This window comes from Vanessa cardui, chromosome 11, assembly GCF_905220365.1.
Source record: "Vanessa cardui chromosome 11, ilVanCard2.1, whole genome shotgun sequence".
Taxonomy (NCBI): Eukaryota; Metazoa; Arthropoda; class Insecta; order Lepidoptera; family Nymphalidae; genus Vanessa; species Vanessa cardui.
Window position 1 is genome coordinate 8,618,648 of NC_061133.1, and position 27,770 is coordinate 8,646,417.

Here is a 27,770-nt window from a genome sequence, read left to right on the forward strand (position 1 = left end):
AACCCCTATTTGTATTTGTCAGTAAAGAAAAACAACGGCGAAAAACTGTATTTGTCCTATGTAATGAAATCCTGTATTTTTTTATTTAACTATGATGTTTATTTTTTACATTAATCCTTCCAGTCAGTCAACTTATTACCTGAAATTAAAATTAATGTGAATTATTCTACATAAATTATAAATTAATCTATTTATAGTTAACTAACTGTTACCCGCCGCTTTGCTGAGAAATGAATATATTTACAAATTAACTTAAAATATTACATATCTTACACTTTGTTTACAACACTTTTTTCCGATTAAAGAGCCGATTTCCTTTCTCAGGCACTAGACTTATATTAGACTAGACTATTTGTGTATCGTATTTCGTTTAAATCGGTCCAGCAGTTTTGGCGTGAAAACGAGACAGACAAACAGACAGGCAGAGTTATTTTCGTATTTATAAAATTAGTATGGATTTATGTAAAAAAATCTTTAAAATAAATTATAAGATATAGTTTCGTTCCTGATATTATAAGCAACGAACTATACGCGCCAAAAACACACTGTTATTAAAAAGCGGTTGCCGTTGCCGTTTTCCGTCGCGGCATGCAGGGTAAATGCATATTAAAAAAATTAAAATACTATGATTACAATTTCTAAATTATATGTGCCGTTTTTTATTTCTTTGTGTTCGTGTACTTTACAGTAAAATAAATCTTATTTCGACAAACAGGGTTGATTCGTCGAATATGCTTAGCTTTTTTGTATTTATGTTATGATACTGTACCTACTACGGCTAAGCTCACACAAGAACTGGTTATTTAATATTTCGCATAATATTTGGTGTATTGTATATTTAGTCCAATTAAGAAAATACTAGTTGTCGCCGGCGGTTTCGCTCGCATTTTAGGGTGTTAGTTGTCATGTGTTACGCAAAAAAGTAGCGTTTGTCCTTTCTTCGAGTTCAAGTTTGTTTGTTCCTGAAAGAGCGACGGAGACACAGAGTTACTTTCGCATTTATAATATTAATATAACTACTTATACGAAACGAAAATATTCTTGTATAAAATTAATTATAACGTTCTGTTGTGTCAGCAAAGAAAAATACTCATTGCATATTAATACAACGTAATTTTGTATCGTTTCGTATAGTTCGTAGTTTTTGTTACTTTGAAATTTAAATAGGTTTTAATAAAGAACGCAAAAAAATAATTTGTTTATTTGCACCGTTTCAACGTCTTTAAAGGTGCATAAGATTAAATTAGTTTAACACTTCACAAGTAATATTGGATGTTAGTTCGTGCATGATAGTGCTGCAGGTATACAACTAGTCTTAGTCAATACTCAATTGTTTGTTTCTACGCTTGACTAACGAATTGTTGTCTGTCTCTTGGGAGTCTAATTTGGATAGTCGCTCGGGGAAACTAATGCCTCGTTTACACAGTGCGAGTTAACGAGTCGACCTACGGAATAGCTACAGTACCACAATTCTCCCTGTATGGAAGTTTCCTACAATTGTAACTTCAATATTTTTTGTTTTTAATCGCTCGCTTTACGCACCAATTGCATGGCAGTACCTCGCAAATCACTCGCGTGGTTCGGACGTATTCAGAACTAATGCGTCAGTTACTCGTAAATTGATCCTGTGGGTCGACTTCTGTATATTTCGATAGAACAGTTGAGGCAAACCGAGCTACTAATGATAAGTATAAAATATAAGCTGATGTCAACAGTCTAGTCAGCAGCTCGCAATGTGTAAACCAGGCATTACAGTACTTATTTTAGCGAGATCATATTTTCGCTCTGATGGCAGTTTCGAGAATCGGGACCCATTGGCGGAGTACAGTGCGGATGCGGATGCTTGTAGTAAAAGGAACTCGTAGTAGCCTGAACGCTGAGATGGCGATTTTCCTGATAAAACTCTCTATTATTTTCGTTGTTACTTAGCAAGGTATGATTTTTCTAAAATTAATTACAATTGCGTCAGTCCACAATAGATTATGTTGTAAGCTTTTGCATAAAATATTACTTGAGCATAGAAACAGATCTTTCCGCGTTAGGACTGCATATTACACTTTTCTTTATTTTTTTGCGTCGAAGAATATCCATCACATTGAATATTTAATACAAATAATTTTATTATCATATTATTTTTAATATCTTGTATTTTAATGTTCATTTTGTACGACAAAACGTTTTGTTCATTTCATTGACCGAGTCAAAAAAAGCCAGGAAAGTTCGGGAAAACGTTATATAATTCAACAACGAGGAAATTCGGATAAGTGGTTTTTTTATTATAATTAGTTATAATATGGCTATAAATTATATTCTTTGTTCAATATAGAGGGCATCGTCCGTGCACTACTGACGTCGGTGGCGGCTATTTGCGTCGTATTGAACTGGTAACTGTCAAACTAAAGATTAGCGAGCAGAACATGGGTTCCCGCTTGATTTACATTATTACTGGATGCAAATTGTTAAACACTTGAATTTTCTCATCAATTGTATGCATTCATTGACCCTGAATCAATCAAATTTTAAGCAATACGTATCGTTCACGTATTCAATTTTGTAAGTGGGATTTATAAAGATATAAACTGATATTGTGTCTATATATTCTTTATCCCTGATAGTCATACATAACAACGTTTAAAAAAGTTTCTAAAACAATTGTCTTAATATTAGGTATGGGCTAGAAAAAGTGAGGGTAATGCGGGTTATATCAACATTCGATCGAAAGAAATTATAAACAACAATAGATAATAATAATTTCATTTATAGTAAATACGAATCATTCTGCTTTTAGTTATAATTTTTTTTTAAGTGATTTACTTATTTGCTTTCCTTATTATTTTTATACTGACACAATTTAATAACAATAGCAATATTTTTTTAATATAAATATATTCTATATAAATCAAAATTGAAGTTAACACGTATTGAGTTTCTCAATAATGTATAAAATTTTAATTACATCCAATTAATAATAAATTAAGACTTCTATATGGAGCTTACTGATTATCTAATCAGTAATTTTTATCTAGCATTTCATTAAAATATGATCGAGTACCTTATCACTCAGAGCTTATTACAATATAAACGTTAAATTAACAAGGTAATATTTCAACAATTAATTTTTATCTAGACAGGATATAGAGGTAGGTTTCGGATCTACGATGAGTGTATGTACTCACACTCGTTCATTCATTTTCAATGTCCAGTATAATGCTACTACAACGAATAGGCGCCTGCAGTGTATGTGCCCGCCCTCTTCGCGTCGCAACTCTCCCCGGACCGCGTATATTCTGCCACTACTGGTACCCGAGGTAACCCGACCGACGCAAACGGCGCGCGCCCGCCAGTCATCGAGCGGCGGTCTTCTAAGATGCTACTATGAAGCTCTGAGAGAGATTTTTGAATTCATGTGACATGCGCTCTTATATTTATCATAAATTTTGAATAAAAACAAGCGATCTTTTTGGATTTCAGTGAATAAATTAAGTGAAAGTGTTGTGCGTTTGTTATTCATCTTATTCTTGCGAGTTATTTATTCCGATTTCGATTTACGCTTGTGCTGTGTTTATGTTGGGAGCGCGGCGCCCGTTCCGTCCGGCGTGTTGGAGGGACGTCGCCCTCGAGGATTTCTTATAGAGGTAAGACGGTAGGATATGATCATATTAAGTTTTTGTCTTTACAAGTAAATAATTTTATTAGATGGACGATAGTATATGCTAGGAAATACTTAGTAAAGCCGGTTTCTTTCCTAAACAAAGATTTTCAAATAAATCCGGTTACGAAACAGCTCAACTTTTAAAATTATGTTTATACCTACAATCTAGTCGTAACTACTTAAAATATATAAAGTTAGGATTAAGGAATCTTTGTTTTATCGTTCATGCCTGTAAAATAATCTAATGTTGTTGTTAAATTAAATTTTATAATTTTTTTTATTAACAGTCATTTTCTGTTTTAATAAATATTTTGTAAACTATACGATATAAGTATTCCAGAAAACATAACCTAAGAACGACTTTATGCAACAGTCAAGAAAGCAATATGCAGGGAGGCAATAAAATACTTTGTATAACTTCAAATACGGGACCTACATATATGAAATGAATGCATAATATATTAAAATACATTATTTTGTTTACCTACTCGGTTTCAAATGAATTTTTTTGCTAAATTGACTACTAGTTCGAACTAATAACAATACATAAATAAACTTATTAGCATAAGCCATAGGCATAAATGTGAATTCGAATAAATTGTATATAACGCAAGGCATTTAGTCTTGGGTTAAAGTATCAATATGGGTTATATTCGATTAGTTGATAGGTCATGCTTCTTTGGCAAGATGTGTAGGTAATTTGATATTAGGCCAGACGGCAGACAACGGGTCTACGAATCTACTAACTTTATTAAAAATGGTACTGAGCCAATATCATGTGTATGATGAATGGATGAATTGTTCTTATGGTATAAAGCTGAGGAAAATGCAGCAGTTATGATATGTTCTGTTATCGCAATGTTAGCCTATTAATCTTACTGATATGACTCGCCGTAGAAACTCCGGATAGGTTACCGATTACCGTTCATGATTGATACGATTTTCTTAGTATATTGGTATGTGTTTCCGATATTATTAAGAGAGGCAATATGTTTTAGAGATAAAGGCACAGCTTATATACCATAGCTGGCAGTTCACGGAAAATAAATGCGCATAATTTCTAAAATACTGAAAATGCCGATGAATAAGTTACTTAAAATCAGATGCCCATATAATATTTAAGATAAAAGAAGCCTATTACTGTTATCGAGATTTGTGAAAATACTTCATTCATTCTTAAAAATGAATATTTGAATAAAAATAATTAAATAATACACATAACGTGTCATTGAATAGTAGTGTAGGCCTTGAAAAGTTTCCAGTGTAATTTATCATTTGCAGTATCGATTGTTCACATAAAATTGACATTAAATATCCGCTTATTTGTTAGCTGTTTCTATAAATCAATACACAATCGAATATACTGTATTCGAGAAGTAATAAGCACTTTAAATTATGTCCCATTTTGTAAGTGAGTGTACAACCGTCACCGGCTTAAAATCGACACAAAAAAGAATCTTCAACTAAAATATAGACTTATTGCTTAAAATTACATAACGCGTTTCCATAATTCCAACTTAGGACATGTAGTTCTAGCTTAGTACAATAAAGCAACATTTTCTCAATTTATTGATGGCGATATAATAGATTTTTGTTAACGAATTTCGCAAAATGTGCCATCTAGTAACTAATGGTATTTAATTTTGAAAATGTCATATTTAGGTCTTGTAATAAAAAGATATAGCTGTTTATGTCCTATTTGCTTCATGTTTCGACATTCTTAGGGAAATCTAAACCTATAGGATACTTCCCGTTAACTTATAATCATGGAGCAAGAAGAAATTACGCGTAACAACTTAATGTATGGCCGCCTGGAAAGGTAACATTCATCACAAATTCTACTCAACGTTATTGAGTTCTGGTTTGAAGACTGAGTAGGCCAGCGGAACTACTGGCACAAGGGAAATAACACACCTTACTTCCTAAAGCTGGAGGAACATTAGTGTTGTAAACATTTATAACCATCATGTCTATAGGCGATACTCGTCCGCGTAAATATTTAAAAACAAGCGAGAAGTGAAAAACAAATATAAACATAAGAATGTATATAGTTCAGCATTATAATCGTTGACTATACTAAGCTATCAGTAGAATTATAAGTAAGAACCGTAACGCACGATCGGTGAAGTCATTGGCCAATGGGATGATGTCAGTGATTTTGATCGCAACTTCGCGAGTCTTATCTAACGGGCTGCGGAACAAAATATAATCACTATATATTTGAAACGGGTTATTAAGAAATAATAAAACCTCATAAACATTATTTAGTACGTATTTAAATTATTCGATATTTAAAAAAGGAATAATTTTATAGTGAGAACCGACCCAACTCTACGTCTAATCGGTTATTCAATTAATTCTTTATAAAAAATCACGTGATATTGAGGTTAGGACAAAATGTTCATCACATTTATTGAAATACAATTAGTTATAAATGTTTTTGCCTAAACGTGTTTTTATTTCGTTGTAGCATCATTAAGTTCAGGTTCAAAAGAAACATTGCTCAATTAGTCACCCTTTAAACATTTTCTATGTGTAAAGCCATTAATGTGTAATCGTATCGTACTAGCGATTGTTGTCCTTAGAATGATCGCTGAATAAACTTGCTTGACAGATAAGAAATCATAATAAATTTGCTTATTTGCGGAAAACGTTTATTTCTATCATTACAAAGACCGTAATTTAAATACATTTTAGCACGATTAGAAGGAATTCGTGATAATAGATTAACGAAAAACAACTATTTAATGTTATACCATTTATAATATTTCATTTCTAAGATAATTCTATGTACTCATAAACGAATAATAAAACTCTAACATTGACACACTTTCCTGTCTGACATAAATCGTACACCCCCAAACGAACGGGTCAAGAATCATACAATATTGCACACGAGTTCTTTATATATGTACGTAGGTGAGCACTTACGAAATATTTTTCAACATATTTCTCATAAGGGTTAAAAAAATAGAAACAGTTGAATGTTTGTTTGGAAATTCGTTATTTCGTAAGATAAAAACCGAGGATGGAAAGTATTTTTATTCTATTTATAAACGTACTAGCTGTAGCAGTTCCGCTCTATTAAAAAAAAAAACTTATCGCCAGACTCTTATGTCATTCAAAAACCTAAAGGCAGGTCAATAAAAAACTAACATTAGAGGAAAGTTGGGTAAGTTCTAAGATTACCCCATTAGACACACGATTGGTATATTTACATGCATTTGTTTTCAGGAGATATGATAGATGATTGATATAATGACGTAAACAAAGGAAATCATAGATATCGTCGTTTTTAGGATCAGGTCTAGTCTTCATGTAGACAATATATAAATAATAGTTTAATGGGAACTCAGAACAAACAAACAATAAAACTTCCCTTTGTAACATTGTCTGAATCAATTAATTAAATTAAAACGATTCTAGTTTTAATTAATCGAATGAAATCGTGTACAAAGCTCGTTAGATAGGTAATAATTACAATTTTAAAATAGTTAATTAAAATTATTTCCTTAATACTCAAGGTTAGCGTTTATATTGTGGAACATTTGAACTGGAGTTTTATGTTGCACATTACGTAAAACGACCAAACTCCAAGTCAGCCTCACAAAATCAATTAAAACAAACCGCTCTAGTAACCAAACCAAAACATTTTTTGCTATATATAAACATAAACATATACTAAGTATAGGTAATTAGGTGTGATATAATTCCTTAGACACATACATAATGTATTTATATTTAATGATTAATCATCACAGCTGCCCACGATCGACCGAAAACCTTTTCTCCATGGAAGCAGTTTGAAACTTAATTTTCCACGTTAGTTGCAAGTTGATCGATACACGTGATAGAAAATAATCCGATATACGCAGGTTTCACCGCGATGTTTAACTTAATAGCGCTAGCACGTGATGAATCTGCTGCTCCAAGAGTAGCTGATGTATCCAATATCACATCGAATCTTTATTCTTTACATAATTTAAAAAGATATTATGATGAATTAATTATTTACAAAGTTCAGGACTTTTTTTATGTACAGCATTAATTTGCTTCAATTTAGGACGATAAAATAATAACTCTTTAAAACGGTCTTGTTTTGTTGAAAATTCCAAAGAGGATTACGTCAGACGCGAGTCGTCGCGACATGCAACCAATGCGACTACAGCCGCTGAAAAATACATTTAATTTTATAGCTTTTATCTGGAATATTTTTTCGTGTTTACAGTGTTAAGTGAATTACTATGAATGCGAAAGTTTTTGTGTTTGGATATGGATACACGATGCTGGAAATTATGGTACAGATTTTAACGCGAAATAGAAACTTTTTTATGTTGTTTACAAAAAACGACCAAAAGTTTCAGTTTCCATTCATGTAATAAAAATTGTGTTACAATGACCTTCAATTTAGTTGACTCGTAATATTACTTTTGAATCATCTTATCTTGAATCTCTATAAAATATAGTTTTAGCACCGGCTCGGAATGCTGATTTTGCTGAGAAGAGTCGCCATCTATAATTGCTCTCTGCTATCAAATTAATCACATTGTATTACTATGTATTAAGGTAACAGTGTAAGTTGTTATTAATTATAAACATTCATATACATATGTTTTAGCTATTTTAAGCATCAATGTCCTTAACGCTTATAACTAGTTTCCTGTTCCGCCAATAACTCGCACACGGGAAGACTTTGAATAACTTGAACACAGGCTTCGTACATTTCGATCAGCTCGATACATGTAGAAATATAATATACATATATATTTTTCGTATGTTTAAGCAATACTTAAATGTATGGAAATAGTAACTTTCAAAGTGTGCTGTCTCGGACCTGTATAAGGAAAGCTTTGTGTCTGATTACAAAGATCGATTAAAACATTTTTTTCTTAAAGGATATTTTTTAATATTTCGAAGTTTCAATTTGTGAGGTCATCCCCACGAGAACCCGACAAGTTCCTTATATACATATAACACAGTATCAGAAAATAAGAAAAATCAATACATGAAAAGAAATACAGTGCTGTCAGGTTTATAAACATCATTAAGGTAAAGGCGTCACTGTTTGAATAGCACTTATTGGTAAAGGTTTATCGTAAAGCAAATTGAACCATCTTGAATATCGTTCACAATCTCACGCTGACCTCTATAACTTGGTTACCTTGAAAAACATTATGAACAATACATTTTTTGTTTCATTCTGTATATTCTTATGGTTTCCCTAATTATGTACCTACATCTGTCTGTCCGGTTACGTTAAGCTCAGGGTTTATTTTGTTGCAAATCGTTGAAATTTTTCAATTACTATTTTCTATTGTAATTTTTTTTTTATTAGTATCTTAATTGTAAAACGTGAGTGAGGTGTTTGCGCAGTACTTTAATTATCTTTAATTAAATGTATACATATATTTTTACAAAACTGTATTCACTGGATATCCGACTAGGTCATGAATGGTTCCGTAAAATCATTTAAATGTGTACATAGTGCAAAAAAAGTGTGAAACTTAAAATTTTCAGATAAATTGCTCATATTTCATCCTCCCTAGTATTAGCGGCTTGTTAAATGAAATTAAAATTGAGTTTAAATGTCAAAATATTTAAATGAATATAATTTCTTATTCTTTAAATTGATATATCGATAACACTCAAATCACAAAAGGATACTTTTTATAATACACGGTACCCTAAAAAGGATAAATTACGAAATACATGCGAAAGGAGACCAAAGTCGAGTACAAGATAACAAGCTTTCATTTTTTTTATACTCGTTATCCATCGCAATTAAGCTCGTGTAGCTTAAGAGAATATAATTATTAATTTTGTTTCTTTTTAATTAATAGACGACTTAACTACCTAATTAGGAGAATATTTTATATTGTTTTATATTCCTTGATGTCCATTAATCTATAAAGATTGTAAAATCCAAAAACACATTCTGTAAGCGCTTGACTTACTATTCTTATATTTTAGTAAGATTATATTATTATAGTATAGTACTATTTCATACAATAGATGAATAAAAGCAAAATAAACAACATTTGTCAAAGAGTTGACGTGATATCATTGGTCGATAAAAATCTATGATATTCATTATGGAGGTTTGAATGTCGACGGAGCTTTTATCGAAACTAAGTAAAATTAAAGTGAATTTTAGTGGAATATTGTATGTTTATATGTAAAGTCTAAATCATTAATCAAGAGCTGTTAGTAGTGTATAATATAGTTGAGCTATTAGCTAATCGCGTAAAATAATTAAATCCAACGTTTTGTTTATCTTAATTCCTTTTTCAATTGAAGTGTCGATTAGATAGTGTTTTAAATTTTGTCTTATCACAGGGGTAAAATATTGTCCTAGAAACTATCAGAAAATTATCAAAATAAACTTTTAATCTGTATTTTATTATTGTTAAGAGGTATGCAAGTCAATCTTGGAAACCTTATATAGTCTTTAATTTGTATAAATTACTAAATTTTTTATAGTTGTTACAAACGTTTTGCTAAAATGCTTTCAAAACGGTAAACGTCGTATAAGACGTAGTATTTTCCTATGTTATTGACATTGCAGCATTCAGCACAATCACAGGAACATAAAAGGTACTCATGTTGTTCTCACTTTATAGTACAATCAGAAAATATAAACACAAAGCAGAATGTGTTCTTTTATACTCAAGGCGAAGTCTTAAGAGAGCAAACATATTTAGTATATTACACAGACTTTGACTTGTAACACGGGTGACAAAAGTACTTAAATATTCTTGGCTTACTTTTCTTACACATCGAATTTATTATATTTTAGGCTTTTTACTTGGAAATACGATTTATTGATAGTTTATGGATCCGTGATTACATTAAGCGTCGTAAACAAAGAAGAAGTAAATAACTGCCTGTAATGGACAAAGGGTAAAAAAATTGCATACATATTTTCAATAAAATATTTGATTAATGCTCAATTTTCGAATCCGTATAGAAGTGAATGTTGCCAGTCCAGTGTATGTTAAAATAAAATTATAATATTCGAAATCAAAAGTTCAAATAGAATTTTAGCAGTTTTCATGCTATTTTCATACACATGACATAAAAAATTCCATCTATGCTATATGACGTAACGACACCTCCGAATCTCGTACTTTCAGCGTCAAAAAAATACAGGACGAAATAACAGTAAAAGCTTAATAATACACAAATCGTGTTTTGTAAGTCCAAATGCGTATTTGTATTTACCGGTTGCAAATCTTTTTTGACATTTTTGTAATAAATTGCTTAAGATGGGTATCTTCATGATATTTTATATAAGGTTCAATCTTCATAGTTCAATGTCAAAGCCGCCTGGAGTTGCGAAAATCATGGGTTTGGATTCGCCTCCTCAGGTTATTATTTATCCAATTGTTTGTAAGCTAGTAGTAGTAACTTATCTTATATGTTATATATATTATTATTATATATTATTATAAGGGTATAGAAGTAATTTTGAGCATCAAACTTTGTTAATAATAATAAAATGATTTATATCATTTCTACAATTATTCTACGACTACGAAGTTCTTACACAATACTGAACTGTCAGAAATTGTCATGTAAAGGAAGAGGGTTAAGTCCCTTCTAATCGTTCCCTGTCTTACCTTTCTCTTTCTCTCTGTGTATCTATTTATATATATTTATATTGGACGGTTTTTATGTTATATTACTTTAAATAACAATTTTGTCATCGTTTTATAGCGATTCTTAAACGTTGTGTATCAATTTATTTGTTATTCAAGACATAATTATAATTAATTATGATATATATGAAAAGGTTCGAACGAAACTGTCGTTCGAACCGGGTTTCCTACGACATCTCTCGTTTGTTTTAACAAGTAAGGTAAGGCGTTTCTAAAAATAGCACGGGTGTAAGTTTCTTTTCTCCGTAATCACCACATCAATCGTCAATCTTGGCGTCGCATATTGATTAATCGATATTTTATTTGTAGAATTAGTTGCCAAGAAAAGTAATTCTGTCATTTGCGATACCAAATAACGGAAACACGATAAGTCGATTATCACTCGTAACAGCTTTCGGATGCCTCTCTAATTGTTACGAATTGTTTTATCATATTCCAATGTTATAACAACACTGATAAAATGTGGATAGGGTGTACCAGTTTATTTATTATCTTCTGTACATAAGTTGATACAAATGTAGTATCGTTAGTAAAATGAATATATTTTTCTTATTTTCAGCCGACTTCAAAAAGGAGGAGGTTATCAATTCGTCTGTATTTTTTTTTTCTTTTTTTTTATGCTTGTTACCTCATAACTTTTCACTGGGTGAACCGTTTTGATATTTTTTTTTGTTTGAAAGGTAGTGCTTCCCGAGGGGTCCCATTTTAATTTTATTTTTTTCCGATGATGGTATCCGTATGAAAACGACATAAGTCTTAAATTTGCATTATATATATGCGCGACAAATAGGTGAATAACTGAAAATCACGTTAACCAATTTTGATAATTCTTTTTTATTATAAAATATATACTTTAAGGGTAGTTTGGTGAAAGTTTGGTAAGGTTCTGAGCATAGGATCCATGACAAAGTAACGGAACGGAACAATTCTGAGGAGCACGTTAGCGATACTCGGTCGAATCTTTTATTTATAGGACATTGGCTCCAAATATAGCAATAATTATAACTACATTATATAATCGTAAATCGACTTTTAAGTAGTCTAATATTTTTCATTTCATTTTACTTAGGAGGAGTCTAAAAAAATATGTTGAATACGCAATTATTTTTGAGGATCTTTGAGTGCATATTCATTTGTTTTAAAATAGTGTTTTGTTTGAAATCCGTTTTTCTTTTTGTTAAAATTTTATTTATTGTAATAGTAGACGGCAAATGATAACTTAAGCGATCGTCTGTCGTTTGAAACGGTCTTTCACCCGAGGCGTTCTCCTGACCGAAATTCGGATATGACATTCAATCTTAAGGACAAGTCCAATCTTACGCTTTATGCTTTTCGAAGCACAGGAGCGTATATAACTATAAACGTAGCAATACACTGACTACACTAAATTTAGATTAATACTGAGAAACTATACACGGATAACAAAACTGTGACGTGTATTTTCAATATATTGAATATAAATTGTGCAAGATATGTGGAAAATAGATGTTCGAACAATTTTCAGTTTTAACGAAATGGCACGTTTTGGTAAAGGTATTGGGTAACCAGTAATGCGTACTACAGTATTGGGTAACCATTGTCATTTAATACATTATATTATCATAAATCTGCGTATCAAAGCTAAAAATAAAACTACTATCGGTTTTTTTTGGAACATGTTATTTTTTTATGAGTATATAATTAATAAATATAGCGAGATTTAATGGTAAAAACAGTTAAATTGTATTGTTATGTAATTTATGATCGATAAGTCGTTGTTACAGCTTTTATTATATTTATTCTTATAATAATAATGTTCAATTAATAATCAATAAATATATTTTGAAACATTATTAAGAACAATATGATTCGTGAATATTAATTTAAATATGAAAATAATATCTTTAATATATATGTTTACCTCGCTTTTTTACATATTTGGGTATCACAGCGTCCTTGCCCCATTTCTTAAATAATTTAGATAAAACGTAACGACTATCAATGGCCATTCATACTTGCGATGTGAACATTAATACGTTAATAACAATCAAGGCTTCGTAACGGTAAATCTTTATTTGGAAATGTATTCAACTTTTAAATATAATAAATGCGAAAGTTTGTGCTTTTCGATGATTATTACCCAATCAGACTTGAACGCCTACTGCGATGCTAATTAAATTTATTACAAACGATTCTTTTATTAAATTAATAATATGCTGTAAATAGCTAAAAGTTAAATCTGAATATATTTAATTTGTAACTCTGTTTCATCAGGGCTAAACCCTTGAACCGATAGTAATGTAAAATACGAGTGCCTGAAGGAGATGGCAGGATCTGATTTGATGTGAAAGGCGAAATGGAACCTTGGTGCGTCTCGGGATAGGAGTTCAGCAGTGGATTGTGATTGGTTTCTAAAGATGTTGAAAGAGATAGCTCCAGTACCTGGGCAAGGACTAATGTGCATTAGTCCCATGCATTAATTACGCGAAAAGTATTTTTTAACTTGTCTTTTTTAATACGAATTGAGGTCTTATATTTACAACTAAAATTTTATATTATTTTTTACCATGAAGGTTTATTATTGTGATGATTGTTTTTTTTTCGTAATGTTTGTTTGTTACGAATTCGTACGTTGACGTTTGAAGCAATAAACTTCAAGTTTAGCCGGTTTTTTATGACTAAGGTTAGGTTTTTAAATTCAAAATGTTAAGTTTCCTTTATGTGGTTTATGGGCATTTTTTTGTAAATCGTCAAATTCTAGTGCACATTTTCCTTTAAATTTTATTATTTTATTATTCCGTGCTTAAAAGTCGTGCGTAAAAAAACCTTTATTTGATATTTATAACATTAACATATTATAAATACAAAGCGAATATAATAAGAAATTCAGAAAATTATTCATACTTTTTGTCAAGGTAGCATAGACTTCAGATTCGGTCTTTTTATATGTGTATTTTTTAAAACAAATAAGTGTAGAAATGTTGTACAAGCATGTATATAATGTAATGTATGTTTTGATTTTATTTTTCTTATTTTTCTTTTTAAACACATTTTATACTACAAAACGCAACAAAAGCTTAAATACACAAATTTAAAATTAATCGAGAAAAAAGAAGTCTAATTAATTTGCGATAAAGTAATTTTATTAAACTAGAGTTTAATTTGTAAAGCATGCACTGGTTCTATTTGAATGTACAAAATGTTGTTTCCTGTAATCAATTTACGTGTAGGCGTTTAAATATTTTAAATAAATTCTGTTGATCTATTGAAGTATAGATTGCATTTTAGATAGAAGGATTATTTCCTGCTGCCACAAGCAGATTCATTTTGGCACTTATAACTTGCTGTTACGTAATATTCTTTTGTATTTATTCTTTTATATTTGTGACTGAGAATATGATATAGATAATTTATTTATAACTTTATAAATCAAACTAATTTAGAAAATAGATTTATCTCTTCACATGAAAACAGTGTTGTCTGGTACATATATGTTGTCTAAATAATTGTATTCGCAATTCAATTGAATAATTTCCGTTCTACCTATTCAAGTTGAATATTTTTGAATCAAATTTTATGAAGTCGATAGTTATATAAACGTGCGTATAATATTTTAAGGAATTGCCATTCATTCGTGTCATCTACTTAATATTATTTAATGAAAAAATGTAAGCGTGAAGAGAAACATTACGTAAACGCTCTAGAAAACGTCCAATCGGTTCGCAATCATATTCGTGACTCACATTTAGTGACTCCGGTAATATAAAACCTCATAATATAGGAACTGCAATATCCCTCGCAAAATATCGTCCACATCCCACCGTCTTAGGTTCAAATATGAATGCTTAGTTTTTTCATTCGTCTACCGAAGCTTCATCTTTTTTAATTGCATAGATTTTTTTTTTAAACTCTCGTAAAATAGCCGGCTTGGAAATCAAATTAGTCGGCCTAATAAAACTTCAGACTTCGATATTTCCCGTGTTTGTTTTGTGTTATTTATTAACAAGGTTTGCTCTCGGGCCGTGTTATTACTGCTTATAAAGGATTTACACTTTATTGTGTTATTACTGAGGAGATTAAATAAAATGGTCTCGTTTAAATAATGATGATTATAATATTAAATTATGTAATTGTATCTGGATAATCATTTTAATTAACATAGTGTTGATGCTGCTTGATGTCATAAAAGCCCTATTTTTGCGGATGCTTTATGAAATTAATTGTTATATTATTTAACCAGATTACGAAGTCGTGACGGAGTCCCTGTATATTTTAGTACGAATAACCGGTACATCCGCCCGTCATGTTTAATTACCTCTTTGAAGCCCCTAGTCCAGGAGGACTAACCCTAGTTACCTTGTTTAAATTCATTATTCGTAAATTATTTGCAGCACCTCCGGGAATTCTGAAAACATCTTTCTGTTAAATATTATTAATCTTTGTTATTATTGCCTCGAGGTTAATATCAATATTTTAAGTTTCTCATTGTCTGAAAAGACGGTAATATTCATTTTCTAACAAGTAATCGTGGATATTAATAATCTATTTTTTGAAATTTAAAATAATACTTTAACAGTGATATTATTCTAAAGACAAAAGTAAAGTACCATTATGTATACTCAGTAAGGCAGGTATAGTATATTAGTCATGGTGATTCGATATAACTACGTTATTAACATGCTTCGTTTTATTTTGTTAGGGTTATCGCGTGTGAACTTGAATTTATTGTTCGTTGCATCGTGGCATTAGTTGGGGAAATCAGGGTTTCAGTAATGTTTGATCGTTCGGGAATAGCCGCCCTTGGCCACGACCCGTACTTCCGTAACGTTTTGACTTGAGTCCAAACAAAACATTAGCGTGACATGCTCGCAGAGGCGCCACGTAATAGCCCGTTTGGGAATTTGCAATAACTAATTAACTTAATACAGGTAATTATAAAGTTAGCCTACACGTACATATATCTCTACAAAGTATAAATACAAAGCGTCCGTATGCACAGATATTTTAAAATACACAATGGATTTTCGTGCGGTTTTCATAATATACACAGTGATTCTAGAGGACGATGTATTATAGTAGAGAAAAGCCCAGAATTTCAAAGTTCAAGTCGGAAAAACCAAGATTTTTTTTAAGTTTTTTGTCAATTTTAAGGTTGTATCATAGATCCTTATACCCTTGTGAGACCGGGACGGATTTTAACGTTAATATTATTGTTAAAAATAAAATCCGTATTGAAATTGAAAAAATCGGATATTAATCTAATGCGATTTTGACGAATTCCTTTATAATACACAAATATATTGAAATCACTACGATTTATAATCGAAATACACCACATCCTTCACATTGGTTCTGCATTTTATTGAGACTAACCGACAAGAAAAAGCCCGATCCCACTCGTCGGGTAACGGATCCATATTTAAATCGTCGTTTCTTTTCACACTAGTCAGGTGCTGGTTACGACTGAAACCAGAGCTTTGTTAAATATATATTTTACTAGCGACCCGCCCCGGCTTCTCACAGGTGCTTGATATGTATCGTTATATTATTTTGACTGATTGATTATGACCAAATTACATAAAATCATTATAAAATTTATTCTATGTGTTATTCTGATATGTAAACTATGTTAATGTAATTTCACCCAAAACCGTTCTATTTTTTTTCGTGAAAGATTAACCAACATATGTATGTTTAGATTCATCCTCAAAAACTTTGATATTTATAATATTAGTAGGATATGTTTGTTGTATAGACAATTTAGAAGACACTCAAACAACGATATAGAAAAACTTGCTACACCCCATCCTGTCGACTAGGCATAATAAGGTCTAGGTCTAGTTGCCGGTGTGGCGAAGTGGGGTGGAGATTGTCGGGCCCGACACCCGACAAATGTTAGTTCAGTGATATAACGTACTATGTACATATATACATATTATTTCTATATGCGAGCGAATCAGACACAACTTTAGGACGAAAGCAACGCTCTTAATATCGGGTTCGATAATACAAAAAATTAAAATGTTCACTTAGACAAAGTCTTACAGATATAAACGCCGAAAAATAATATTATGTTGCAATTTTATTATTTAAATAATCTCATACAGAATAAAACACGTCGACCATAAAAGACTTTTATATAATAAAGCATTTATTTTTATTCCGTTTTTTGTAAATAAACAAATTTATTAGTCAAAATAGGTGTTTGTCGTTTCGCGCGTAAACACAATTATGCTTAAGAGGTTTCTCATTTTAATTTGCATAGCTTGTGCTTTTCAGATAAAATTATAACTGGATTTTGTATAGAATTCTTGTAATTAGAGTGAGGTTTCAGTGTTAAATGAAAATAGGTCAGTAGGCAGTCATGTGTTAGGCTGATATTCATAATAGCACTTTTAAACGGTTTTTCTTTTCATTTTCACCGCCGACGCAAAATCTATGACACGTTTTATACTTTCCGACTTTTTAATTCGTTTTTTATATGACCTTAAAATCAAATTGCGAAAGGATCAAGTAAAAAATACTTTTACGAAATGTAACTATTTTTTGACCAGAATGTAATACTTGTTATATTTTCGTAGATTTTATGTTTGTAATGTTTTTGCAAGAAAATTACAGTCACCGTGAAAATTAGTATTCTACAAACAAAGAGGCTGTCGAGGACGCCTTAGTCTTTATTAGGCACTAACTAAAAATTTCTTCTTTTTCAAAGAGACTTGATATATTTTAATATAAAAATTGTCAAATAAGTTTCTTCAGTAATGCACAATATATGTCTATATAATATGTCTAATTACTACTAAGTATTAACTCATAAAATGTAATTTTGTGTATAATTAACCTACAATCTACATACTAAAATAATTTTAATTATACTGAGTAGGTTATTTGTTTCAATTTATGACTTACTTTTTTGCCATAACAGTTGATTATAATCTACGAAACCGCGATGATTGTGATCTTCACGGAGAACAGCTTGCGACGTATAGTTGCTTAATTTATCAACCTGTTCTTTATACTGTTTTTATGGCTCCATTCTTTAAACGAGTAAACTTTACACAATAAAAATCAATGTCATAGTCTTCGTTGTGTGTCAAAACTGGTAGGCGGACTCGTATCGGAGTATTTTAATACGAAAGTACGGCGTCTCCGCTGGCCGAACGCTCTGGATGTCATAAAAATTACGAGCGGGTAAATTTAATTCAGTGTCAAATAGCTAAAATAAGTAGGCGGAGAGATTTTGCGTGATAAATTATAACAGAGTACGGCGTCTGTGTTGTACATGCGGTGTTGTTGTAAATAGCCGGCTATTTATTCATATTTCGAGGTGACAGTCTATTTTTGCCGTCTCCGGCCGGCTGTGCGCTGTTGACAGATGTTTAGGCAACTCCACTATTAAGATGTATTGCCCTTTTACTTTGGCGAAATTTCTGAATCTACCTTATATTAAACCTATTTGGTGATTTAATGCCAGAATAATAAATAAAAATATAGACTTCCCTCATTTTTTCAAACTGAAGAATTACTACGCAGTGTTTACTGTTTAAGTAGTAAGTACTTGTATAGTTAGTTCCATTACAAATACGAATATTTCATTATCGAATAAATTTTATCGTAAACGTATAATTAAGTTATAAAAAAATAAATAATGATTCAGATTATTTAGATGTACGATTTTATAGTGATATATATTTCTTTACGAAGCGATATAATCACATATAACACACACATGCATCATGTGTACACACACGCGTACATCGATGTCGATGGCGAAGGTGTTAATAAGTTTTATCTCTTCGTAATTATCATTCGATTGATGAGTCTTGTTTTACTATATAGTCATCTGAAATTGATGCATTAATTTAATTATTATTATAACGATGACATTTGAATTGATTGCATTACAGAGAGCTACGAATGCAATTGTTTCTAGTGCTTCATTAATACGATCATAGTAACAGGCTTATAGATGTATACAATGTTTTATTGACATTCAATGTTTTTTTTTGTCTTAGGCAACATATATCATAATTTTAAACAAGAATTACATTTCAATAACAGGGATATCTAGTCAATTGTTCAGTGCGCACTTATTTTTATTTTATTTTACTGGATTTTTTTATTTTGTCTCTAATAATCTCATAAATTTTATTTCAATGGACGTGTCATATTTTGCACCATTATAATATAAATTTTAATGAGATATTAATTTATAATTTTATTAAATACAAGTTCGTTAAATATTAAGGTAATCAACAAAAACATAATCATAAAAATTGCTTATATCTTTACTCGCGAAAAATCAATCGGCAGATACTACTGCATACAGATATAAATGCACCCAATACAGGTAGTCCGTTACAAAGGATGATACGAGCGTGAATCTGCGAGTACCTGGCGGAAGGTATGGTGAAAGGCTGCGTTTGTGTGGTTGTTTTGAAAGGCTGAATTTTTTCATAGTAGTGCAGTGGGTGCGTCGAATGGCGCCGCGGCGCTCCGCGTTCCGAGTTTCATTCGTCTACCGCGATGCCTACTGGGTTTATTGACCCGGCGACCGTGACCCCCTCTCCCCTCTTCTGGTTATCCCACCACCAGCGCCAGCGATTTGCAACGAAATGTCACAACGAACGAATTGCTTAGATGATTCGCTTTTGATCTTCATCCTCTTTAAATGCGAATACAATGAAGTTGGCATTTCAAAGAGAGGTAAGCTGTTTTGACTTGTGTAGTTGTGAATTATAGCAAATATTGTATTACTATTTTGTCTCAAAGGTTTCCTTTCATAAAGCTATAATACAAGATAGTAATTTAATTACACATTTGTTACAATAGTAATAATTTATGAAGCAAGCGAGACAGAAAATATGTATAAATCATTCTTTATGTAATATTTAAGTGTTTCGAACTAATTAATTTCGTTAACGATGGTTCCGTTTTAAATTAATATTTATTTGATAATTAAAATCGCTTTTTGCGTTACACGGTTTTACATTGTGATGTTATAGTTCGGGCTTTTCATTTTTAATTGCAGGTAACGTAATAATCAAACAATAATTGTCTGTCTGCAATGTCGCCGCATCAATAGTTACAACGCTAAAAAAGACTAAATGTTCGTCCATAGTTTAACATACATACAAATTGTACTTATTTTCGGTAGCCATAGGTGTACATAGACAGAATCGAAATTTTCTTTGTTAAATGATTATTGCTTTTTGCTATTATGTATCTTGTAAAAACTATTTAAAGAAATGGTGGTTGTTGCATATTATATTTCAAATTAGATCTTTGCTTATATCTCTAGTAAAATTTTGCTCATATATTTGATGCACGTGATTTAATGGATGACCTGATGACGTAATGGAGAGATGGACATAGTAACTATAATAATATAAGTTAGATATTTTGATACTCCTCTTTTTTCTCTGGGACATCGTTACCATGCATTTATTCAGTTTAAAGGGTAGCTTTTGTTTCTTTTCTGTCAATAAACCATCTCAAGCCATTCAAAAAATCCCGACGAGTCGCCTCCTCTTTGCTTCGTAAAATATGAATATTAACAAATGAATTTTCTGAATATTAATATATTAGCCCACACGTGTATTGTTAAAGTATTAGGTATTAATAAGTATTAATCATGTCTTTCCTTGAAGTTCAAGCTTCCTTCATATCAAATTTAATCAAATTCAGTTTTGACTCGGCTCTGAAAGAGCAACAGATAGAGATACAGGTTTAATTTCGCATTTATTAATATTAGTACAGATGAATATGGATGAATGTAACTAACATCTCCTTTGTGGAGAAGGTTTTGGAACTTATTGATCTAGAAGTCGATACACATGTGGCAGACTTTCATCCCACATGTATAATGCATTCCTCGCGACGTTTTCCTTTACCGCGGAGCTCGAGGTCAATTTAACACATAAAAATTCAGTAGAACTCCCACGGTTTTGAAACTTTGTGTTTTAACTACAAGGCTATCTCGGCTCAATATATTAGTTATTAGGACGAAATGAGATACTGTAAGGTTATATTAAATATTAATAATTGTCATAGACCATTGAACCAATGGTTATGTAATTCTATAGTTGACGAGGCTATGTTATTAATTACAATGAATATAATAAAAAAATTTTAATGACCACCGGTTGTGTGTACATCATGAATATAATAAAAAAAATTTGATGACCACCGGTTGTGTGTACATCGGTTTTCATGAGTATGCCTCTTCGATTTCCCGGGTTCGATTTGTGACAGAGTCGATGCAGAAAAAGTTCATTAGTTTTGTTGTCTTATGTCTCGGTGTTTGTGGTACCGTCGCTACTTTTGATTTTCCATAACACTAGGTACTTACTTCAGCTACTTACATTGGGTTCAGGGTGATTTTTTTGAATATTTATTATTATTTAATTACGTTAACGATAAATTGTTAATCTCTTTGAAAACCGATTTAACATAAATGTTTTTGTAGTTTAAATATTCGTGCTCTTTCGTATTCGTACTATATTTTTAGTATTCGCATGGGGCATAAAAAATTATTGTTCTTACTGAAGAGCAAGCTGGCGGGCTGGTCGCAGCGCAGTTCCGTGGTGCGTTTAACATACAAATAACTGCTCAAACGCTCGGCGTAGTTTTAAATTCACAAAGAGAAAAGCAACCTTTTTTTTTGTACAGTAGCTATGAAAACACGTTTATTTGAATCAGAAGTTTACTCGCGTTCAAATTTATTAATATGGTTTTGAAAAGCGTTTCGTTAATGAACGACTTCTATTAATAGGTTTTTTATTCGTTGTTTTGATTTGAGACTTATAGCCGGTTTTTTACCAGACGAACATTATTATTTTTTTTGTTATGGATATCGAAAGTCGATTGGATAAAGTTGAAGCTTACATACAAAAATGAATACTACATATATGAAAATCCTTTCTTAGTACCTAACTATTGCATGTAAATATTAAATGTATGTACGTATCAAGTGCGTAATTATTTGTGTGTAATCGTTTATATCGTGCGATGGTTCAATTACAAACTAGAAGTTTTTCAAATTTTGACAAAAAATAATAATAATATTATTCTCCTTGTTTTTCTACTACTACTTTATTTTTTTCTATTTTCTACACAGCAATGAGCAAAAGTTTTATATACTTGTTACTGCCCTCAGTGGTAGACTATTACACGCTAAGTGTGTCATAACGTCTGTTTATGACACCCGGTTATATTGACCGTTACGTTTGAAATATTATAAATATTTAAGATTTACAGCCTTATAAAAATATATGCTTATATTTTAATTAGGAGTGTTTAAAAAAGGAATGTTTTTATTGTTTAGTAGAATAATAACATTCGTATCTAAATGCCTTAAATGATTTATTTAACGTATTTTTTATGACGTTTGTAGATTACGTCACTGCTAAAGCTTAGAGCTTATAACTAATTCTTGTTACAAAATCGATTTTAATAATTATAAAAATTGTAATGAATATAAACATACAAAATCTTACAATATCGTTATTATTAGTTACTTAGTTTTGGGCATAGACTTTGTAGTTATTTTATTTCGCTGAGTATTATAGAACAGTATTAATTTTAAGTAAAACTTATAGAGTAATCGGCTTTTTGTTTCATACCTTTATATTATGACAGGTCTATCGGGATGTGTTTTATTGTTATATATTTACTCTTATTTAACGCTTCAATATTAATATAACACTTACTATTGTCAGTTTCTTCATTAACCTGCTATGATCGTGAGATCTCTGACAAAATGATACTTAACCGAAGATTAGATAAATGCTACTTGACATTATAACGCCTTTTAAAATTTCCTTTAAAAGATTTGCCATTTGCGATATTAAAGTACACCCGTGTGGGTACAGGTGCTCTCTATTCACTCTACTAGGCCAATGGGACGGCAAACCAACGCGACTAAAAAGACTTCAGTAGACGTATTCTGTTAGAAGAAATTCGAAATTCACCAAGGAACATGAGTGTGAATTGTCAAAATAAAATATGTGACATAGGCTATATTTGATTTTTTGATCAAGATTTTCTTCATTTTTTTGATAAAAAACGTAATTTATCATACTAAATGCATTATATTACCTTCATTGATTTAAAAATAAAATTATGAAATCCAGCGACGACTGATTGGCAAAAACTAGATATTTATTGCTTGCGATTGCAGCCTTATTTCCAAAGGGACTTGTCTTGTCAATTAGTCATAATATTTAAAAGTAAAGTGATCGATTATTTATGAATTCGCTTTGTCCAGATGAGGCGGAGGGAGGTACGTGAGGGTGCGCAGGCGAGGTGAGACGACGAACCGGAGCATGGATCACGCAGTGAAGGCGATGTCGGCGCGCGGGCCGCTGGCGCGGTTGCTCGCGCGCCGCCGCTTCGAATCCGCTGAGCTCGAGGAGCTGTACGCTCGCTACGCGTGCAAGCTGCAGCGCTCCTCAGTGGGTTACGCACTTGCGCTCTGGGCCGTGCTCGCTGCTGCGCTCGCAGGCGTCGATGCCACGAGAGGTTGGCGAAGAGCGCCACAGGTACATTTTATATTTATGCTTTTTTACTATAAATATGTCATGACAAAACAATTGATTTAAGTTGGGCACAATGAAGAGGCATTAAACAATGTACTAATCAGAATTTCGATTTGTAAATCGATTGAAATAACTATTCTGTTAGGTGGGCGTGTTAAGCGCGCACGCCGTGCTATGTGGCGGGCTCGCATGGTGGTGCGGGCGAGCCAGCAGTGTGGCACCAGAGAGGCGCTTACCACGAGCTTGCTGGCTAGCTCTCGCGGGTGGCGGCACGGCTTTGGCCGCAACGTTGCCTGCTTGGAACCCTGGAGCGGCGGCGGAAGGCGCGGCCCATGTAGTCTGGGCTGTTTTCGCTGCCTACGCCTTATTACCTGTAGGCGCGCCAGTCGCAGCCGCTTTCGGTCTGCTTCTACCCACCGCACATACTATCGCTGCCGCACTGGTGGCCCATCGCTTTCCATACCACGTATGGCAACAGGTTAGTCTCGTCGCTATTAAAATGTGAAATGTGTGGTACTACTATTGTTCATGTACATGCGAATCGAATTGTTATGAATAATGTTCTCATTAATCATGAGAGCTCTAAAATACAAAAAAACAAATGAGCGTGTCTAATTTGTGTTATCGTAATATGCATTTATAATTTAAGCATGACTTTTCATTTCGTACAAGTTTCGATTTTTTTTTATGGTTTAGGCTGACAGGCAAATTGGTCACCTGATGAGTAAGAAATATAAGCCAAGCTGTATCGCCGACCTTTGGGACTAAAATGTCACTCGAGATACAGTAGATCACAGCAATACCGAGTACTGCTGATTGGCTATATATAATCTGATGAGTTGGTGGTACCTACCAAGGCGTACTTGTACAAAGCCCTACCGTCAAGATTAATTCTAATAATTCATAATTTTTTTTCATGTTTTAAATGTTATGCAAAATGAAATAACTTTTATAGATAGTCGTATAACACTCCATGCAACTCATATAGGTAATTAAATTTAATTGTATATAAATACATGTAAATTTAAATAGATTTTAAGTAATTTTAGATTCGTGAATACGTAAACATAAAGATTATGTTTTCGAAACGTTGTTCGCAGTTGAAACCATTAGGGGTTAATTCGCGCCAGTATTGGTGATTACGTCATACCTTGCACCCGATTGTTGCCTCCCTCAGATAATAATCTATGAAAACAGCGCTATTTGCGGTAACCTTGTACTAATTGCTCCCGGCATTTAAAATAGTTACGAGCAAGGAAATTATATTGTTAACAATGAATACATTTATTCCCGGAACCGAGTATGAATGTGTCATAGCAGGCGTGGAATTGTTAGCGTCGTCAATATGTAAATTTATCGTGTTACGTATCTGACATGCCAGACTGGCTACCTCGTTATAGTTGACACTTTCAACGCTACTTTTTCTCCATATTCACTTACGTGAACATCGGACAATACCCCCACTTTAAGTGATAAAATTTAAAATATGGTTGGAAGGCATCGAATCGATACATCAATAATACATATGTGAATCTTTAAGTGATAAAATTTAAAACGTGTTTGGAAGGCATCAAATCGATACATTAATAATATGTGAAATATATTACTTAACTAAAATAACAGTTGTAAGGAGATTTCAAGTAAACAATTTAGAAATGACCTCGTGAACGTTCCAACGACAGTACTTGTATATGTATATATAAAGTTTATTTGTATCCTTTATTTATTAAACACTTGTTCATGTTCATTCCGCAGTTTAACTCGCAATAAATATATATTATAACGTTAATTCTAAAGTAGTAAACTCTAATAATTTTATCTCCAATTCTGGTTATTTTTAATTCCTGAGTATATTCCGAAAAATAAAATTTGTATGCCGAAAGATGCGAATATACATACGTAAATGTATATAATATGTAATTGACGTACACATATGTACGTAAATTAAACCGTTATAGCATCAACATATTTGTATGAAATATATAGAAAACGGTTTGAAGATTGTATATTATCCTAGATATGTAAATACATAGGTAGACTAACGGAAATTAAGATAATGCTTGGTTCGATTTTGTAAAGAGCGATAATAACTTAGAAAAGTTATTTTTACACAGAAAGACACATTTTATATATTTGTATATGTAAACAAATCGTCGCAAGAACTGATTGGATTTTTACCTTAGGTATTATGATAAATATGTAGGTAACTAATAAATTCAGTATAGAAGGCGTGTTTTATTTCATACGGTTTTTTGCATTAAACAGTATGAAATGAAGCTTAAAAATGCTTGGCAAATATTTGTAATTAAAGGATTTATTTAAATAATAAGAAAGTAAAAAGAGTGAAGGTACGACAATTTAATATTGGTTGAAACGAGGAGTACTTATAATTTCTTCATCCCTCCGTCTGACAGCCTCACGGTTTTATTCAAAGAGCAAACGTAAGTGCATTAAATTTTGCAAAATGCTTCAAATAGAATCCTATTTTAATTTATATAAAAGTAAAATCGTGTAGTTGCAGCTCTCGGGGTATATTTCAGTTTTTTTGTAGAGTGTGTATCTAACTAAATTAGTACAGTAGGTAAAATTTATAATAAAAAATATGTTTTTTAAAAATGTTTGTTGTTATTATTAAGCAGAACAATAAATAATAGTTAAAACTCGCAAACATCCTCTGCTCAAATGCTAAAAGCTTCATCTACCTCGCTTCTGCTGCAACAATATACTCATTTCGGTTATTTTTTTATCTTAATTAGTCAATATCGCAATAAAAAAGTCGCAGGTTCGATTTAGAGCCTTGGGCTTGGTCAGTCGTTCCCATTCCTAGCAGAAGCTCTAATCTTAATTTAAGGGATAAATAGAAATCATAGTTTATCCTATTACATTGCAATCACTCTTGATAAATATACATAAAATAAAATACTACTAATAATATAATCATAGTCGGTATGTCGCGACACCTCGAAAATAATGTGTTTGTTCATAGTAACAGCCTGTAAATTTTCCCACTGCTGGGCTAATGTCCTCCTCTCCTATTAAGGAGAGGGCTTGGAACATATTCCACCACGCTGTTCCAATGCGAGTTGGTGGAATGCACATGTGCCAGAATTTCAATGAAATTACACACATGGACGTTTCCTCACGATGTTTTCCTTCACCGAAGAGCACGAGATGAATTATAAACACAAATTAAGCAGATATATATAGTGGTGCTTGCCTGGGTTTGAACCCGAAATCATCAGTTAAGATGCACGTGTTCTAACCACTGGGCCATCTCGTTTTGTTTATAAATAATACGTTATATGTATAACGTAGGATTATATTAAATTTTTTTGGAAACTTGTGTAAAAAATATGACTCCTACAAATCTAATGAAGTTTTATTTATCTTCTAAGCTTGAATTCAATACTTACGGTTATTTTTTTTTAAACAATGAAATATATAAGTAATAAAATTAAAACTATTTACAAAAATTTATAATTTTTTGTGGTCGCATTCTCCTGTGTATTTTTACTTTTTGAAACAAACAAATTTGAAATCTCTAGTTTCGATAATGTCCTACTATATTTTGAGTATACTATCAAGTATGGATACATAATTATTTTTTTTTATTATTGAGTATAGAAGTAAGTTAAAAAAAATTGGATGTAAATAAGCTGTGCTATCGAGATGATTACTTTGATTTTGTTTCACGCTTGTCCAAATTAAAATTAAGTCTTTTCAAATTAAGTCCGTAAAACTCACTGGTTCTTTGAACGCGCAATCTTTAAGTTAAAATCTACAGGGGCATTACGGGTCGTAAAAACTAAAAGGCTTGTGCGCTAATAAATGTTATGACTAATTAATTTAAGTTGCTTATAAATTATTCATTAACATGTATTTATTACATTAGAAGTGGTTCCATGTAAAATGGCATGGTATTGCTTGGTTTGGTAACATCTG

At 31.8% G+C, this 27,770-nt stretch overlaps 1 protein-coding gene across 3 annotated transcripts in view; it reads left to right on the top strand.

Annotated features, from left to right (window-relative positions):
* The first annotated feature begins 3,316 nt into the window (after nucleotides 1–3,316).
* LOC124533457 (Ca(2+)/calmodulin-responsive adenylate cyclase) overlaps nucleotides 3,317–27,770 on the top strand; it is an 88,807-nt gene continuing 64,353 nt past the window's right edge. For all 3 annotated transcript variants that reach the window (XM_047108739.1, XM_047108740.1, XM_047108741.1), the window contains exons 1-3: nucleotides 3,317–3,635; nucleotides 23,558–23,831; nucleotides 23,974–24,306. In XM_047108739.1, the coding sequence (XP_046964695.1) occupies nucleotides 23,616–23,831; nucleotides 23,974–24,306 (549 nt within the window). In that variant the 5' untranslated portion in view covers nucleotides 3,317–3,635; nucleotides 23,558–23,615. The remainder of the gene's footprint in view (nucleotides 3,636–23,557; nucleotides 23,832–23,973; nucleotides 24,307–27,770) is intronic.